The sequence below is a fragment of the Triturus cristatus genome, chromosome 3_2 (genome assembly GCF_964204655.1).
Source record: "Triturus cristatus chromosome 3_2, aTriCri1.1, whole genome shotgun sequence".
Classification (NCBI taxonomy): Eukaryota; Metazoa; Chordata; class Amphibia; order Caudata; family Salamandridae; genus Triturus; species Triturus cristatus.
In genome coordinates, this window is record NC_140584.1 from 692997648 (window position 1) to 693017702 (window position 20055).

A 20055-nucleotide genomic window follows, 5' to 3' on the forward strand; every position below is an offset into this window, starting at 1 on the left:
CTTCAATGGGTTAGCCAAGCCTTCCAAAATGTTTAAGGGAGCTTGGTAATAATCATTTGAATTATTAATAGGGCAAGGGACAATACCGTTTGTGGTATGTGCAATATCAAAAGAAAATATAAACAACGAGACATGAGGGCAAACGTGGATTTAGGCCTATTTTAATGTGCCTAAAGTAATGTTTGCACGTTCATATTTTATTTTACAGCACTGGTTTGAACCATTTTGCAGTTTTTACCAATTAATTTAGCAGCCCAGCAGTTGGCATCAAAATACAGCAAAAATGCTTTGTAAACTTAGGCCCTCATTTCATGTTGCAGGGGGCAGTACATCTCATTGCCCGACACTTTGGTTGTGCGTCACTGTTCAGGTGGAGGTAGGACGGAACATGCTCTTTAGAGCACCAATAATACTTAAAGAGTTCCAAAAAGACCAATGTCAGGCCAGACTGTTGGAACAGGTCTCACAGTTCAGCCTGTAACAGAGGCATTATTGGCTCACATCTGTTTACATGGCTTGATATACTGTAAGGGAAAGTTGCTGTGTAGGGTATGGTACAGATCAATACCACTTCCAATACCACAAACCTATCATCCCGTCTCCGATTTGTGTTAAAACTGCCAGAGAGAAAAAGGGGAAAACACTAATAAGAGCCCCACTCGCATAACTTGGTGTCCAAGTGCTCTAACTGGGAGAGATTACCGGTTTAAAAACTCAAAGTGTTGCTTCCAGTGCCGAGTAATTTCCCCATCAGGGGGTTGCTCAGCTCTTTTTTCCTATATACGGGAGGCATTTCAGACAAATCTTCAGAACAGTTTTTCACAACTGACATCCAGGCCAAAGTGGTGTCCTCCCCGCCCCTCCACCCCTCCTGCTTTTGGAAGGGGGAGGAGGGGTTGTGAGGGAGATTGGAGGGGGAGAACTCTAGCGGCACTGAACACAAGGCTATGCAGACAGCTTATCTTACTGTTACTTGACCAATGCTGCACTGAGGAAGAAAAACATTAAAAATAATTTTCTTCGCACAAACACTCATACGCTCATTATGCAGTGCCCTGCAACTGGTTTCTATTTTCCTGCTGACTACAAACGGAAAAGGTTTATCCCAGAATCCAGACACTATATTTACAATACCGAAGAGATTGCCCAGTACAAAGTAAGCAAAACAGGCATTCCAATCCATCAGTAAGGTGATGTAGTCACCGGTTGTTCTTTGATAAGGTTGGATACCAGCATAAAACAGTGAGATCAAGTCTTGAAGAGTGGAGTCGACCTGCTGCTTTGCCCTGTCCTGGAAAATAATATGCTTGATAGCCCAGCAAGGAGAGAGGTAATCAATGTAGAAAATACCTCTGTGAAGTAACCCGTGTAGACCTGCGCACTCAGTTGACAGATCGACATTTGAACAGCCAGAGTGACTAGGACGCGCAGAAGACAAATATGGTGTAGATCCTCATGCAACTACTAGCTTTACTACCCAACACAATTATACATAATGTACAGAGCTCATGACCACATATTTATAGAAAAATATCAACAATTATTTTATTCTCAATAATGAAGTCAACGAAACAAAATATATGACTCGACAACAGTACAATCATATCATCCATATCTCTCATAATCCATACTTTTCCCTAAATTCAGTCATGATTCAAGCATACAAACAGACTGTATGATAATTCAGTTGCAATTCTTTTTCCGGTTGTATGTCTTCTTGGTAAACAATTCATTATAGACACAGAATGACCATTAACATACGCAGTAATGTATCAATGTAATTTCGAAATTAATCTTAAGGCATAGTATGGTGTAACATAAGTAATCCAATAACAAATTAATTCAGAATTGATAGACAGCCGATGGCTAGAGTGTGAGGAGCACTCAAATTCTCGCTACGTGCGTTTCGGCACTGTGGCCTTCCTCAGGAGAGCAATTCTTTTTATTGTGAATGATCGGCTGATTGGGGTGGTTCCGTAGTGGCCGGAGGTCTTGGTTTTTGCTCCTTAAGTCCCTTGCACTCCTGCACCCTTGGGTACTTCCGAAATTTCCTTCTCTCAAAATCTGAATCCCATTTAGTCTACGGCTCACGCAGGTTGTTTGGAAGTTGAGAAGTCCAATATCCGAGCACAAGAAATTTTCCTCTACTCTGGGGTAGGTTATTCAAAGTTCTAGAAGATCCTCCACTCTAAATGCCTACTTTAAAAACTGAAACTCCATTGACACATGGTGCTCTTCTCAATCTGTCTCACCTCTCTGTGAATTCTCCTCCGTCTTGCAGTTCCTTCTCAAAGGTTCTCTCTTGAATCTTTCTTTCTCAGCCCTTAGATCTAAACTGTTTGCTATCAAAGCTTTTAGGGAATTCACTGAACGTTTGTCTACGATTGAATCTTTGATATTTAGGATTTTTGGTGGCTATGCCTGGAAGGAATCCTATCTTCCCATCTTGGTCTCTTCCTATAGTGTTGAGAGCCTTACAGTATCCCCATTTTGAGCCTTAAGGAAGTGTAGACTTGAGATTCCTCTCCTTTAAAGCCCTCTTTTTGGCTGCTATCACTTCAGGTCGCAGATGGGGATTTATTGTTTTATAACCAATTTTATTCAAGTTTTACAGCAATACATTCATCTTTAAAAGAAATTAAAGCAGTGCAATGGGGGATATACCAATTCAGCATATTCACAATAAAGAAAACCGCATTACAGTGATAGTCCGTAGTAAGAACACCATTTACCCATACCCTGTCATGCTTATGGGGACAGCCTTGTGCAGCATAGATGGGAGTTTCTTATTGCATGCACCAGTCCACACCTGCTTGCCACTTCGGCATTGAGGGAATTTTAGCTTGATTCCACCGGTGGGCCACATCTCATTTGGACACCAAACAGACAACTCAGACAAGGATCCGCTCAGAGAGGGGACCCTCCCAATTCCTCCACCAGCAGAACAGTGCAGGGGTTCAACTAAAGGGAATGACCCAAAACCAAAAAAAAGCTCACACACCCCAGCCCAAAAGAAGTGTAGTGTGGGACAGTCCCAGACCACGCAAAAGGAGTCAGCAGCAGAGAGTGCACACCACGCACAGGTAGCCTGGGTTGAGGGAGACGTGTTGGATATGGAGTGGGGTGACGTGCGTGGCGATAGTTTACTTGAACCACACGCAACCAGGAGGAAATCACTAGCTCTTGGGGTGCAAGGCTGGCTTCCCTCCAGTCAGTATCATCCAGCTCATCACCCAATCCACCCACCTCTGGCCGAGGTGTAGGGGGTAAGATCTGGCTTAGAGAAGTTCACCAGGACCTAGAAGACAAAGCATCTTTAAGTGCGCAACGGGCTCCATAGAATTTAGAGGAAGGCCAGACCATTGGCGCAGGTCATGATTCATGGCTTGGGCCAAGTGTTGAAAGTTAACAGTCCATGCCAAATCAGGCAGGTGGTACATGAATTCCTTTAATTATCTGGGGATTCACGTCGGCCACCAGGTATATCTGGACACCAGCTTCTTCCCTCAGCATCGCCCAATACCTCCACCAGGATGGATTTACTTGTATTGATCCGAAGACCAGAGGCCCCACCGTAAAATTGGAGGATCGCCAGGAGTCCAGGTCCGGAGGCCAGTGGGTCACCAAGGAACAGAAGTAGGTCATCTGCATAGAGCACTATGCAGTCCTCTAATCCAACTACCCATCTCCATTCCTGCACCTGCGAGTCACAGCGAATAAAGCATGTCAAGGATTTTATGGATAATGAATATAACAGTGGGGAGACTGAAGAGCCCTGGCGTGTAACACGCTGGATTCAGAAAGGGTCCGACAAGATACCATTCACCTGGTCGCAGGCAACCGTGTCTTTGTAGAGGAGACAGACTATCCCACGAAAAGCCTCCCCCAGGTCCGCCTGCAGCAAGAACGTGTCCATGAAGTCCCATGAGACTGTATCAAAGGCCTTGGAAAAATCTACCAGGAGCAATGCAAGGATGCAGTCTAGGGCCTGCATCTGAGAAACAGCCACCTGCACCCAACAAATGCAATGACGTGTGCTTTTGCCTGGCATAAATCCAGTGGTCAAGGTGAGGAAGATAGCAAGCCAGTCAGGTCTCTAAGGAGACCTGTCGCAATTCTATGCGCGCTATTCCCAGGCGGAGACGTGTCTTTGTATCATAACTAGTTACCAATTTGATTATCTGAGCTTCGAGGTCGGTCGCTTGTGTCTGTTGGCAAGACTCGCAACGATGTTGTACATAGCCCTTCAAGATCCCCCTCAGGGAGGGGTTTCTGGACACCCAGAGCGTCGCTGCTGAAGGTACCGAGCTCTCGTTGAGTTTAAAAAAGGTTGAGCGCTTCCTCAATGAACTCGACGCATGCGGGGTCTTTCAAGTGATAAGCACTGAAGTGCCACATAGGGCGTAGAGACTGAGAACTAGTATACTGCATTCTATCAGTAAGGAAGCATGGTCTGTGATGTCCTACAGAAGGATCCGAATGGACTGAAGTAGAGGAGATCTGCAGCTGGTAACTATTTATAGTCTATGCAGGATTCTGTGCATTGGATACCAAGAATGCCACACGTCGCATAAATGCCTGGAGTAGGCCCAGGTGGATAGGCAAGTCAAGCAGTGCGGAGTCCTTGACGGTGAGCGGTCAAGGTGTCTGGTGTAGGATCCAGAGCTGCATACAGGTCCACACTCACCACAGTAGTCCGGGGATGGTGATGAAGGAGGAGAGGGGGGGGGGGAAGGTGCAAGTTCAGGGATCGGAGCGCTTGTAGAGCAGCCTGCAGCAGCGGAGGAGGAGGACTGCAACAGGAAACAAGATTATGGTATCTAGCGGCTCCCCGTGCAAAACCGGAGAGAAACCGTCCGAGCCAAATCTGCCCAGACAGAGAACCAAATAAATGGGTCTCCTGCAGGATAACAGCTGGTTTGTACCTCTTAATATAGAGAAACACTGTGGACCTCTTAATCTGGTCCACAAGGCCATTGGTGTTAGACAAGAGCGGGTATGTCGACCGTGCCTGGCGGCGAGAAAAAACGCAGAGCCAGCGAGAGACCCAAGCGGCAGCTCACCTCACAAAGCTGGGGTCCTCCACGCATGTCTGGCCACAGCCCTGATGAGCGGTCCAGGCAGTGTCCGAGCCAGCCTACAGCTGCCCCTGGCGTGAAAGAGGTGCAGCAGTGTGGCCACCAACCTGTCTGAGTTGGCTCTGGGTCGCCGCCAGTAAAACGGACATGGGGCACCACCTATGGCTCCAGCACACATGAGGGAGGGTGGTAAAGAGTGTGCCCCCCCCCCCCCCCCCCCAACAGCATAGATGGGAAGGAAGCCGCTGTGAGTCAGGACGGCGATGGATGTAGCATGGGCACCAGGAGCTTCCTCAGAGCTAGTCTGCCATCTTGGCGGATTGGACCACGCCCCCCCAGAGTTATGGAATTAGGTGTTTTGGGGGTGTACTCCTCCTTGAGGTTTATGGATGAGGGGGTGGTGGTAAAACTCGATCCATACTTTGTGCCAAAGATTAGCGCTATCTTTCATAGGTCTCAGGAGGTCATCCGGCCTTCCTTTCCTAATTCAGAGGAACAGTTATTAAGAACTCTCGAAAATAGCTCTTGATTTTTCTTGACGGGTAACAGTAATACAGAAAGCCTGATTACATGTTTATGACTTTTGGATACTCTCGAAGGGGTAGGAGAACATTTAACATTACTCTGAGGAGATGGTGCAAATCTACTATTCATTTGACACTGCAGGATCTGGATAAAAGTCTTCATATCCAGGAACGATCCACCAGGGGTAAATCCACTTCCCGAGCAGAATTTCAGGGAGTGTCGATCCAAGAAATTTGTGGAGCAGCCGCTTAGGTTCTGAGCACACCTTCGTGAGACATTGTCCTAATTTGGTTTTAAATTGTCAGTTAAAGTTGAGCACTGCCATCTTGAATGCAGCTTTAGGAGTACATAATGCATTTTGGGGCTGTACTCTATATTGGATTTATTCGGTTATTTCCTTTTAAAGATTCTTTGTGCTTCATTATCAAGGCTTTGGTTCTTTTAGAGTTAAAGGGCTTCAGCTGCGGTATATCTCACTTATAATGACTAGGATTAGGACGTGGAATGTCAGAGAAAAACCGGATTACTTACCAGTAATCTTTACTGCCCTTAGTCGATCTTGCCCTTGTTGCAGTCATTACATAACACCCACCCCCCCTACTCCCCCCCCCTCCCCCCCCAGACAAATGGGCTTAGGTATTTACAGGAGGAGGCAAGAGTGCCATCCCCCTTTATGAGACCCAGGCAGGGTGGGAGGGCTGCCTTCAGGATCCTCTTACCTTGATTCCTGGTGTTGGGTAACATTATCTCCCTTGTAATGACAGTGAAAAGGAAAAGAGGGACTTGCCTCTAAGTAACCAGGGCACTATCCTAATCATTGAATAGTCAGTAGTTCATGCACAAACAAACAGTGTATTGGTAACCAAGGCGCTGGGGGAAACATGGGGCAAATAGCAGTTAAATCGCTGGAAAGTATCCAAATAGCCAATGATGCTTCAAGGTATGAGAGAAAGGGCTGACAATATCAATGTCCTCATCTTCTTTAGCATTCTGAATGTGTCAAAGTAGATATGGCCAAATTATACCTTGGTCAATGAGGTACTTTTCAGTGTTATCATCTATGCAACCATTATCACTGGTGCACTCATGAACATATGGCTAGTTTTCGATTGGCTCAGCTTTGTGTTAACAAAGAGGATGTTTTTCCAAAAGCTTAGGATATTAAATAATGGCATATTCAGTAGTAAAAAATAAACTTCCACAAACCACAGTGGGAAATGTAGAGGCATGAATGAAGCCAGCATAGAAACCAACTTAGAAGCAGAAAGTGTCTGGCTTTCAAGGTGGTCATTCAGGGAATATTCTTTGGCCAAGGTTTAACAGTGACGACGATGGCTCCCTCTTCATCAGAGAATTGTCAATATTATTTTTGGGACTTCCCGCTGCATTGGTGCGACGAACTCCGTAGATATCTGTGTCCTACTACATTGCACGGCCTCTGAAGTCATACGTATTAATTATGGCCCAGTCATGGTCCGCTTATCCACACAAAGTGACTGCTGGATAACTCTTCCATTGTCAATTGCTGGAAGGGTAGCGATCATCAAGATGGTTGTTTTGCCGCGCATGCTTTATTTATTCTTAAATATTCCCAATCCGCTTACCACCAAATTTTTTGCTACACTTAGGGACTTGTTGACTCGGCTGGTCTGAGTCGGGGGAGGGCTCGGGTGCGATGGCAAACACTCACAATGCCCTTTTCGCGGGGCGGGTTAGGAGTACCGGATTTTTACTTGTACTGTCTCATAGCAAAGGTACGCCATGCTCATTTCCAGTACCATCATGATGCGCGACTACATTACTTAAAGCCTGAGCAATCCCAGGCTTGCCCCTGCCCCCTCTACTATTTTACTGCAGGGTCTCACGAGAACATCAGCGGAAATTTACACATTGCAAACCACTTCCTGGGCCTAGGAAAGACAGTCTATATTTAAAGCCAATGTCTCAGCTTTATGACCTACAGACTTCACCAATGGTTTTTAGCCATGCTGCACAACGCGCAATGCCATGGAGCATGGGAGAGTTAGGGAATTTGTTTTTATTGTTTTAAACATGCCCACTTGAGTTATTTTATAGGCATTTATACAGAAGGACACGGGTGTGTATTTCCTTTTTAGTTACTGATCCGAGTTGAAGTGTCAACTAAAAAGAAAAGAAAACACGCAAAAGCACGTGAGTAGGTGATGCAGATGGAACACAAGCGAGGGTTTGAAGGAATGGCCATGCAACACAGATACTTGTGGGGGTGGGGGGGGGGGGGGGGGGGGGGTAACCGTAGCAGCACGGGACAGGACGTGAAAGCAACAGGAGGTGGTCTGGAAGGCATGTAAAGGCAACTGGGGACGGGGGTTGGGAGAAAGCAATAGAGAGAAGTGCACAAGGGAAGGCGGAAGCAGTGGAGCAACACAGAGTACAGGGGAACAGACATTCACAAAGGAGAACTCGAAAACACATGTACTCTAATGGAGTGCTTCACAAACAAACAAAAACTAGTGCTTGAAAAGCAAGCAGAGGAAGCAACAATGTGAACCGATCAAAGAGACTGTAAAAACGCAATGCCAAAGGGATGGACAAACAGAAGATTGACAAGCTGGGACATGAATAAGTAGGCAAAGGAAAACCAACCACTGGTGAGCCAGGGGCTAGGTACAGGCCCCTTTATATTCTTGATCAGCCACAATATGCATCTCAACCGATAGCAGGCAATACCTAAAAAGGACATCCAGTGGATGAGGCACAACATTCTGAATTAGGATGATGAGAAACACAAGTAGATGATACTTACCTCCCCCACTTCAGATGTTATACTATATTATTTTGCATGCTTTTCAAAGCAGCCAGCCCAGGCAGTTGTACAACAAGACCACCAATAAGGAGAAGTTACGGATTCCTTACTTAGAATTACCCCCAGGCGTCAGACTGGATCCGGAGAATTTTTCTTCAGCTGTACCCCTACGGTTCAGTAGGTGGCGTCGGTCGACTCTGCGTTGGTTGTTGGCGTCGTGATCACCGGAATGACATCGCGGTATCTACTTAGACGCCGCCCCTGTGTGCTGACTTAACACGAAATTCCACGCCAGAAGCGCAGAGCCATGCAAGATACTGACCACTGGTGCACAAAACTAGGGCCCTGAAAGGAAGTCCCTTACCCTAGAAGTCAGTTCGCAGAACGGGAAGGATGGGTGGGGCGGTAAGGAATCCATATCTAATATATATCTCTAACAGATATATCATTACCGAAGGTAAGTAACTTGTTCATCTGAAAGACTATTAGTTATGGATTCCTTACCTTAGAATAGATACCCCAGCAATACCAACCCCAGAGGTGGGTTTGCAAACTAAGTTCACACTAGAAAGTCCTGGAGACCTGAACGTCCAAAGAAGCCGTCCCTCAGGAACTTGGCTGTCCAGGCAGTAATGTTTGGGTGAATGTGTGCAATGAAGCCCACGTGGCTGCCTAGCAGATGTCCTGAAGAGGAACTCCACGTCCCAAGGCAGTAGTGACCGCCGTCAGCCTTGGTGGAATGCAGGTGCGCAGCCCTACTGGAGGTTTCCTTTTCGCTACGAAAAAACATTTTGATGCAAAGAACGACCCATAGTCTGCTTTTGCACGGCCAGACCTTTCTTGGAGCCCACATAACCAACAAAGAGCTGATCATCCACCCAGACTGGTTTTGTGCCATCCAGATAGAATGAAAGCGCACGTTTTGGATCCAGACGGTGGAGCCCCTCCTCCTCTTTAGAAAGATTCGGGGGCGGGAAGAAGGTGGGCAAAGTTATGGTCTGTCCTATGTGGAAAGAGGTAAGCACTTTCGGAAGAAAAAAAGGTTGAGTTCGAAGTACAACCTTGAACAGCTAGGAAGGGGGGTTTGGAAGAAAGAGCCTGAAGCTCACTCAACCTGCGAGCAGAGGCGATGGCAACCAAAAAGGCAGTTTTGAGTGTCAAAAGTCTGAGAGGGCAGTTACGTAGCAGCTCGAAAGGAGCGCACACAAGGTAGGACAAAACAAGATTCAATTCCCAAAGGGGCATTACGAAAAGAAAGGGAGGAAATATGTGAGTAATGCCCTTAAGGAAAAGATTTACAATAGGGGACTTGAAAAGAGAAAGTTGGTTTGGAAGGCGAAGAAAGGCCGAAATGGCCAAAAGATAGCCCTTGAGAGTGCCCAGAGCAGAGCCCTGCTGGGCCAAGGAAAGGATGAAAAGGAGAACCTCTGTGCACCATGCCGCAACTGTGTTCCATCTACAGGCGTATAACGTTTTGGTGGAGGGAGGCCTGGTTGCCAAGAAAACATTACAGACTTCGGGAGGAAGGTCGAAAGCTGTCAAATGTCACCCACACAAGGGGGTGGAGGCTGGACAGGTTCAGGTGGAGGACTGTCCCCTGCCGCTCCGAAAGAAGATCCTCCCGAAGGGGCAGTCTGATCATAGGATCAATTGCCATGTTCGAGAGCTCAGGATACCAGACTCTTCGTGCCCAGTCCGGAGCCACAAGAATGACTTGGGCCCGTTCGCGCTTGATCTTCTTCAGAACTCTGGGCAGAAGTGGTATAGGAGGAAAGGCGTATAATAGACCGCAACTCCACTTGCGACAAAGTGTTGCTGAGCGAGTGCTGCCTTCTAAATTCCAACTTGCAGAACAGCTGACATTGCGCGTTTTCTTTGGTGCCGAGTAGATATAACAAAGGCTCTCCCCACTGCTGAAAGAGACCTTGCATCACCTCCGACAGAAGACGCCATTCGTGATCCATCATGCACCGGTGGCTGAGTTTGTCCGTCCTGGCGGTGAACCTGACGGATGTTGGACCACCAGAGACATGAACGGACGGTCCAGCCACGACCCAACCCCGCCCTGTTTGTTGCAGTACCACATGGCGGTGGTGTGTCCGTGAGCACCTGCACTACTCTTCCTTTGACAGAAGGAAGTGATGCCTTCAATGCAAGTCGGATCGCCCGAAGCTCCAGAAAGTTGTTGTGGAGCCCAGACTCCGCCAGAGACCAGTGGCCTCTGATCTCCGCCTCCATCATGTGGCCGCCCCACCCCAGAAGTCAGTCACCACTGTTAACTCTGGTTGCCATTGACCCAATCCTGGTTTGTTAGTCACCACTGCAATTGGTGTGCAGTGCCCTCTGAGATCTGAACACAACCGGAAAGATTCGCCCTGATGCTGTGCCCACTGGAACGTCAGGTCCCATTGTAGAGACCACATATGCCACCTGGCATAGTCCACCAGCAGGATGCAGGAGGCCTCAGAGTCATTGTGACCGGAACCCGGGATAGAGTCTGAAAGATCGGAATCATAGACTGAATATCCCATACTTGCTACTCAGGAGGATAGGCACGAAACTGCGCTGTGTCCAGAACCGCCCGATGAAAAGGAGCTTCTGAGGAGGTAATCAGGTGTGACTTCGGCACATTGATAGTGGACCCCAGCGAATGCAGGAGGTCCGCCGTAGTCTGGAGGTGGGAGACAGCCTGTGCGAGCTCGCCTTCAACAGTCAGTCGTTGAGATAGAGGGGGAAGAATGGAACCGCTTATCTGCGCAGATGAGCTGCGAACACCCGAGGGGCGCTGGTAAGGCCAAAGGGGAGCACAGTGAAATGAAAATGCTCGTGGCCTACCGTGAACCGAAGGTAACGCTGGTGGGCAGGCAAGACGGGGATGTGAAAATAGGCGTCCTGCAAGTCCAACGCTACCACCCAGTCTCCAGGGTCGAGGGCAGACAGGACCTGAGACAGTGTCAACATTTTGCACTTCTCCTTTCGGAGGAAGCGGTTGACGCCCCCGAGATCGAAGATAGGACGCAGGCCTTAGTCCTTCTTGGGTACCAGAAAGTAGTGGGAATAACAACCAAGACCTACTTCTGGCACAGGAACATGCGTGATGGCTCCCTTGGCCAAGAGAGGCAACTTCCTGACTGAGAAGGGCCAAGAGATCCGACATGCAATAGGATTGAGGTGGCATGGATGGATGGCTAGTCTCAAAGGGGAGGGAGTAGCCCCTTCAGACTATCTGCAAAACCCACCTGTCCGACGTGATGGTTTGTCAGTGGGGGAGGTGATGACAGATCCTGGCAACTGGTGGCCCTGAAAAGTCAGACTAGGAGGGCTTGGAGGCTGCTGCAGGGGGTGGGTACGCTGGTAGACTGGCTGACCCGCCCGCTGGCCACCAGACCCATCACACTAGGTCCCACGTCCCTAGTCGCGCAGAGGCTGGACAGCTTGCACAGGCCTGTGACTCTGGGTGGAACGTAGAGGGGGGAACCCCTTCCACAGCCACGAAAGGAGCAAAAAGCAGACTGAGCGAGGCGAGAGGTGATAGTGTGGCCCAAGGATCTGGCTGTCGCAATGGAATCCTTAAAGAGCTAGAGCGCGTTGTTCGCTTTGTTGCCAAACAAGCGTCGCCCATCAAAGGGCAGGTCCAAAAGTGTTGATTGGACATCACCCGAGAAGCCAGTGGACCTCAGCCACGCGTAGTGTTGCAGGGCTACCAACGTTGAAATCGTCCTGCCTAGTGAATCGGCGATGTCCAGTCCACATCGCAACGCCAACTTGGCTGCGTCTCTCCCTTCCGCAACCACTCAGGAGAGTACGGCCCAGGCCTCCTCCAGGCACTGTGGCAGCACCTTCTCGACCGTGTCCCACACACAATGAGAGTTATGGCCCAAGAGACATGCGATGTTCACCAACCATAGTTGTAAGCTGGCGGAGGAAAAATCTTCCCAAAATGGTCCAGCTTCTTGGATTCCCCATCAGGTGGAGCAGTAGGGAATGCGCCCTTGGAAGCAGAGGCTTGGATCACCAAGCTCTCGGGGGTAGGGTGTCGGGAGCGGAAAATTGGGTAGCCCAGGATCTGAGGGAGAGGCTGGGGTCGACCTCTGTTAGGGACACAACCGGCATCAGAGGGGGCGGATGTGTCAATGGATTCAGCGCCTGAGGTGTCGTAAGGCCGACCGGTGCCGATCAGGATCCAGGTCTGGATCCCTGGGGGCTCGCCGGTCTCGAAGGCCTAGAACCCCCAGCCGAGTCAGCAGAGCCCGAAGGCAAGCTAGCAGAGTCGAGCTGCCAAAAGATGGAGTGGAGGGCTTCGTAAAAACTACGAAGTTGGACTGGGGTTGCACCAGCTTCGGTGGAAGGGAGGGAGGCTCGGAGTCGGCCCAACAGATGGAGTCGGGTTACTACCTTCCGCAACCCGCGTCGTGTTGGCCGACGGACCAGGAGAACGACTGCTTCTTCGCCTTTTTTTTGTGATTACACTTACCCGAAGACGAGGAATGGTGGCGATGGCTCTGCGACCTCAGGGCCCGGCAGTTGCCGAGACGACTGCCGGGCCTCCAGAAGCTTTCGGGACAGCTCCTGCAAAGACTTCGGGCCACAGCCTGACAGTGAGCGCAACTTCGGGTCCTGGTCGCACTCCAGACACAAGAGGCACACTAGATGTGGGTCCTTCACCGACATCAGCTTGTGGCATGAGCCACAAGTCTTGAAGCAGGTCCGTCGATGCAACATCCCTGTGCACCAGGAGTCGAACGACTCAAAAAAGATGTAAAGAAAATAAACAAATAAAAATAAATAAAAAAGACAGTCAAAAAAGGACTCTTTCCGGATCTGCACTGGCTGGCGCAGAAAAAGAAAGAACTGACGTCAGCGCGCAGGGGTGGCATCTAAGTAGATACCGCGACGTCATTACAGTGATCACGACACCAACGACGAACGCGAAGGCGACCAACGCCAACTACGGGCGCGCAGGGGTACTGCTGAAGAAAAATTCTCCGGATTCACTCTGACGCCTGAGGGTGATTCTAAGGGAAGGAATCCATAAATAAGTCTCAGATATCTTAGTTCTCAGTTAATGGTATCATTGTTTCCAGGGATACGAAGTGTGTGGAGATATTCTACGGTTTACGATTATCGGAGAGAATCCATTGACACTGAAAACCAGTCACTCTACCATCAACTATTTACAAGCACAAACAATAAATTAGCACACTTCAGGAGATTCATGACATTTATATCACCCCGATTGGTTGTTTCAGGATTTGTGTCCAAGACGTAAAACCAAATAATGTAGGCAGGTCATGTTCCCATACATTTTTTAGCATCTAAGCTAAATTCAGGAATGCAAAAAGCTATATTAATGAACAAATTCTGGACTAGAGAATTTTATTCCAACTTAGTATGGTGTTAAAATGGTGCTGAGTGGAGGGTTGAATGTAGCAACAGGGGAGCTTGCAGAAATGAATATGGATAACCTTGTGAGTATTTAAAAAACTTCAAGGGTGGTGCAAACTGAAATCACACACTTGCAGGTAGTTTTAGCAGAGGCTTAATTGTGTACCTGGGACCCTGACCAACAAGTGCTTAAAGATTTTTATGTATTATATGAAATGATTTACTTCATAAACATTACACTTATAGGCCAATGTCTCAAAGTTATGCAATTGTTGCCAGTGTGTCTCCCGTACAACTGCAAAAATAAAGAAATACCAATCTTTGGACTTCCCTTCATATCTAGAAGCTACAATTGGTTGTCTCTACAGGAGTTGTACTAATAAACTAGGCCTACTACAGCACAAGACAAATGAGGTACAGTATAACTGTTTTAACAAAACAGTTTCACTAGTGTGGCAACGAAGCAGGTATACACTAAAGGCCCTTTTATTTCCTATGTCTTATTTATTCTTAATTAAGCAGACTAACAGTAAAGCTCACAGTCTATATTTCGCTAAAAAGTGCAACACTTAAAATGAAAGTTGTAAACCCAACAAAAGGTTGGTGTATTATACAGCAAACAAACAGGAAACATGCTGAGATTTATTATAAGCTTTACCTGCTTGGGAAATATTTATTGCTATTCAGAAGACAAGCAGCCCCATCAAGCGTGTGCCTAGTATAGTCTATTGCAGGACACTATTAGAGAAAAGAGAAGATTAATTTGAATAAATCTAAACCTTCTTTGTCAAATGCATTGTATTTCCTAAACAAATAAGATTTTGCTAGAAAATGGAACATCTAACCCAAATATTAGTTTTTTTTGTCTTTCATATTCAATGTAAAATGTACTTTCCACTAGATTAGTAGTGGCTGTCAAAGCAAACACAGCCTATCAAGTTCAAAACACAGAACACATTTGTCAATTAAGAATCTAAAGATTGCACGGATGTGATAATACCCTGTTCCTTCGGATTCACATTCGTAAGAGATCTTATGAGAGATTGTATGGCTCCTGGTGGGAGGTACCTTTCACCTGCAAAAACTGGCAAGGATAGGGTTGGAAAAATAAAATCATCCATTTATATTTGTTCTAGGTCCATTCCATTAAAAAGCCCTACAAAGGGTTAAGATTCTACATTTATGCAATAACCCTGCACACTGTGAACACACTATCAAATCTCAATAAAAAAAGCTGCACTGGTGGCTGAGCTGCAGGACGCACCTTTAGTACGCACACCTTCAAGGTTACAGAATTAAAACACTAGCCGATCAGTTTGGAGTACAAGTTGTGGATTTCTGGGTTGTGTTCAGCCGAGACAGCCACTTTTAAAATTACTTGGACGACAAAAGTATGGAGAATTCCAATTGCGCAATGTCCAGGTCATATTGTTTTTGGTAAAGGACAACAAGTTTGCATTATTTTGTCCTCTGGACACGTAGGCACAATCCCCTACAGAATATGCCTTTTAACATCCAATATACAGCAAGATGGATCTGAAAGTGGACGGTCTTCAGCTAAGGCAAGATTTGTATCCTTATGTACAAGTAATTCAAACTTGTATACATCATTCATTAATGCAAAGGCTCTATTATGCGGTTGAAAAATATTTTGAGCTCAGTCTGCATTGAACAAGTTACTTACCTTCTGTAATGCCTTGTCTGGAAGAGACAATCTAGCTGCAGATTTCGAACCTTAAAATTATACCCAGGCATCAGACTGGATCCGGAAATTTTTCTTGAGCAGTACCCCTGCGCGACGGTAGCTGGTGTCATATGGCTCAGCGTAGCATTGTCTGCACTAAGAGATGCACGCGGTGCCTACAGTCGCCACCCAAGCCTGCGGACGTCAGTTACTTTCACGACTTTCCACACCATAAGCGCGGAGCCACGAAGTACATTGACAAATGGTGTGGAAAACTAGGGCCCTGAAAGGGTAAATTAATTCGCATAGCTGGGAGGATGGGTGGGTTGGTAAGGAATCTGCAGCTAGACAGATAAGGGGTTACCGAAAGTAACAGGTTAATCTGATAGAGACTTTTAACCAGAGATTCCTGATCTTAGAATAGATACCCAAGCAAATCCTCCCTAGAGGTGGGTCTGTGGACCAATTTTCACACGAAAAAGTTCTGCAGGACTAATTTGGCAAAGTGCCCCTCTCTACAGACACGACTGTTCAGACAGTAGTGCTTGGTAAACGTGTTCAGAGAAGCCCACGTAGCTGTCTGGCAGATGTTCAGCACCAGGACTCTGCGAGCCAACGCAGTGGTTGCAGGTTTAACTCTGGTGGAATGAGTACGTTAACACTCAGGGAATTGCTTCCTAGCCAATGTGTAGTAAATTTTAACAGCACGATCCATCGTGAGTTGGTCCTCTTTTGTAAAGCCGGTCCTTTCATCGCTCTGACATACTCCATGAAGAGTTGGTCGTCCATCCGGAATTCCCGTGTGCGTGCAATCAAGGTACAACTGCAATGCTTTTTTTGGGTCCAACCGGTGAAGTTGCTCCTCTTCTTTGGAGGGATGAGACGAAGCGTAAAATGTAAGCAGAGGGAAGGATTGGCCTACGTGAAATGGAGTGACCAATTTTGGGAGAAAGCGAGCTCTCATACAAAGCACCAGTTTCCCTGCTTAGATGTTCAGATAAGGAGCATTAGATGACAAGGCCTAAAGCTCACTGACCCTTCGGGCAGATGTTCTAGCCCCGGAAAAGGTAACTTAATGGTAAGGAGCCTGAGCAGACAATTGTGCTCAAAGTGGAGCGCACTTACGGAAAATAAGAACTAGAATGAGGTCCCACTGGGGCATAATACAGGGAGAAGGTGAAAATAAATGTTGTAAACCTTTCAGAAACTTATTTACAATAGTTTATTTTAAGAGGTGTGGCCGATCAGGCAACTCCAGAAAAGCTGAAATTACAGCGAGAGTGCCCAGAGCACAGTCCTGTCGGGCAAGGAAAAAGGATGAAATTGAGAAACTGAGAAAGTGGGACAGAAAGGGGATCTATTTGTCTTTCTGTACACCATGCTACAAATTTTCCTCAACTGCAGGAGTGCACAGTCTTGGCGGAGGGGTGCTTGGCTGCCATGATAACATTACAAACTTGAAGAAGGTTGAGAGCGGTCAACTGTCACCGCTTTATTCCCATGCAAGAAGGCGGAGCGTTGACAGGTTCTGGTGGAGAACCCTCACATGCTGCTGCGACAGAAGATCCTTCTGAAGGGACAGCCTGATCGGGGGACTGATGGCCATGCTCAAGAGATCGGAAAACCAGACTCTTAGTGCTCAACCCAGAGCCACAAGGATGACTTGGACCCAGTTGTTCCGGATATTCTTTAGAACTCTGAGCAGGAGTGTTATGGGCGGGAAGGAGTACAGGAGGCCTGAGCTCCACTAGAGACAAAAAGCATCTCTGAGCAAGAGCCGCCTTGGAAACTCCAGCTGACAAGGCACGGTTTCATCGGTAGTTAACCGATCTAACCAAGGTTTCTCTCCACTGCTGAAAGAGACCTAGCACCACCTCCGGATGAAGACTCCATTCATGATCCGCAATGGAACTACAGCTGAGTTTGTCAGTCAGGTGTTCAGAGATCCTGCCAGAGGTTGAACCCCCAGGGAATCGCCATGCTGTTCTAGCCATGCCCAGAGATGTAGAGCCTCCTGACAATGGTCAAAGACAACACCCGGTCCAGTTTGCTGCAGTACCACATGGTGGTGGTGATGTCTGTGAGCACTTGCCTTAACCTTCACTGGATGGTGGGTAGAAAAGCTTTCAATGCCAATCATTTCGCTCAGAACTCCAACAGGTTGATGTGGAGTCCGGATTCCGCCAGAGACTAGAGTCTTCTTATCTCGACTGCTCCCTCATGGACACCGCCCCATCCCAGGAGTGACGCATCTGTCATTACTCTCAAATCTGGTTGGGGAAGGGAGAGGGGTCTGCCGCTGCACCAATTGCGGATCGTAAGTCACCACTACAGGTCCTTTGCAGTTCCTTCCAAGATCTGGACCAGGCAGAAGAGATTCCCCTGAAGCTGCACCCACTAAATCTTCAGGCCCCACTGCAGAGCCCACACCTATGCCAATGGGCCCGCATCCCCAGCAGGATGCATGAGGCCCAGCAGTCAGTCTCATCGAAATCCAGGATAGAGGCTGTAACATCAGAATAATAGTCTGAATATCCTGGACTCGCTGTTCAGGAGGATAGGCCCAAAACGACACATAAGAACAGCTCAGATGAAAGGAAGAGTCTGAGAGTGAGTCAGCCCTTAAGACAATCTGCGAAACCCACCTGTCTGATGTTTTGGACTGCCGGTAGGGAAGGTGACAGCGAATCCTGCCAACCACTGGGTGCCCATGATGGTGTATGAGCAGACTAAGCGAATTTGGAGGCTGCGGATGTTGTGGGGGGCACTGGACTGACCGGATCAGTGGCTACCCGACCCACAGGGCCGGTAGTCACACAGAGGTTGGAAAGCTGGTGTGCTGTGGTGGCAGGGCGGGTAAGGATGCAGCTGTACATCCCTCCAGTGACCAGGAAAGGAGCAAAAGGAAGATTGAGGGTGTAGATGGTTCATGTAAAGGCCGAAAGATCTGGCTGTAGCTCTGCTGACCTTAAAGTGCTCAAGTGCCTAATCCACCTAGTCTCTGAAGAGAATGGAACCATCAAAGAGCAATTCCATGAGTGATGTCTGGACATCCCCCAGAAAAGCCAGTAGTACTCAACCAGGCATGACACTGCATGGCCACTGTCGACGAAACTGCCCTGCCTAGTCAGTCGGTGGTGTGTAGTCCACATTCAATGTGGAACTTAGCTGCATCCTCCCCCATCGGATACAGCCAGAGAGAGCATGGCTCGGGCCTCCTCCGGGATCGTAGACAGCACCTACAGAACGGTATACCACAGAGAGTGGAAATAGCAGCACCACAAACTAAGGTCCAGGACTTAAGCCACCCTTGGCACCACCACTGCAAATGAAGATCCCTCCTCCATAGGCACGGTAGGGGGAGAAAGCATGCCACTATCTGGAGAAGTGTCCAGTTCACTGGCATCACTCAAATCCAGTCCAAGGAGTTATAAGGATGGTATTCTTCACGGTTTTCATGGTAGAGTGACACCTCTCATTCCTCTTTGAGTACTAGCCACAAGGAATAGGGCTCAGGACAGACCTAAAAGTAATTGGTTTTCTTTTTTATTGGGCAAGTAGCTTTATAAAGCATCCCATCCCTTGCACAAGTGTATACTTTATAAAGTGCCACACATGTGACATACTACACAAGAGCGGCTTGTGTCGAGGAAAGGAGGTGGGGAAGGGGGCTTGGAGTATGGAGGACCACAAAGACAAAATCATTTTTTTAAGAAAAATGCTACTTACCAGTATGCATCTGTTCTTGGCATGTAGAGCTGCAGAGATTCATACGTGTGCCTAGATCGCCATCTGGTGTTGGGCTCGGATGCTTGCACCTTGCTGTTGTCTTGGAAGAAGTCTTTTGTAGTCACAAGATAGGGGACTCCTCCCTTGGACGATAGTGCGCATGGGCATAGACTCCATCCTCAGATTGTTTTTCGACATGATGGGAAATGATGAAGTTTGTAAGAAACAGAAAAGATGTCCATCTGAATGTATCTAAATAAGATAATACTGGAACAGATATAGGTTCCGGGGAGGCGGGTGGGCGTATGAATCTCTGCAGCTCTACATGCCAAGAACAGATGCATACTGGTAAGTAGCATTTTCCGTTCGAGGCATATGAGCTGCAGAATTCATACTTGTGCATAGACTGTACAGCAGTGTCTCCCCTAGTGGTGGTTCGCCTGCACATCTACACAATAGTGTTTGGTGAAGGTGTATGTAGTAGACCATGTTGTTGCCTTACAAATGTCTTCTAGGGGCATGTTCCCTAAGAATGCCATGGAAGCCCCTAGTTTGCGTGTTGAATGCGCTCTAGGGGGAATTGTTAATGTGCGTTTTGCTTTCTTGTAGCATATTTGAATGCATCAGACTATCCACCTGGCAATCCCAGCTTTGGAGATGGGGTTGCCTTTATGAGGTGGAGAGAAAGCTACACACAGTTGTTTTGTTTTTCTTAAGGCTTTAGTCCGGTCGATGTAATAAAGTAAAGCTCTTTTGACGTCAAGTGTGTGAAGAGCTCTCCCCGCTACAGAATCAGGGTTTTGGAAAAACACTGGTAACTCTACCGATTGATTAAGATGGAAAGCAGAGATTACTTTTGGAAGGAATCT

The 20055-nt window shown here is 47.6% G+C and overlaps 1 protein-coding gene across 3 annotated transcripts in view; it reads right to left on the reverse strand.

Annotated features, from left to right (window-relative positions):
• The window catches only part of MOB4 (MOB family member 4, phocein), a 178021-nt gene that overhangs the window by 20786 nt on the left and 137180 nt on the right, over positions 1-20055 (reverse strand). For all 3 annotated transcript variants that reach the window (XM_085648743.1, XM_085648742.1, XM_085648744.1), the window contains exon 6: positions 14432-14511. In XM_085648743.1, coding sequence (XP_085504869.1) covers positions 14432-14511 — 80 coding nt within the window. The remainder of the gene's footprint in view (positions 1-14431; positions 14512-20055) is intronic.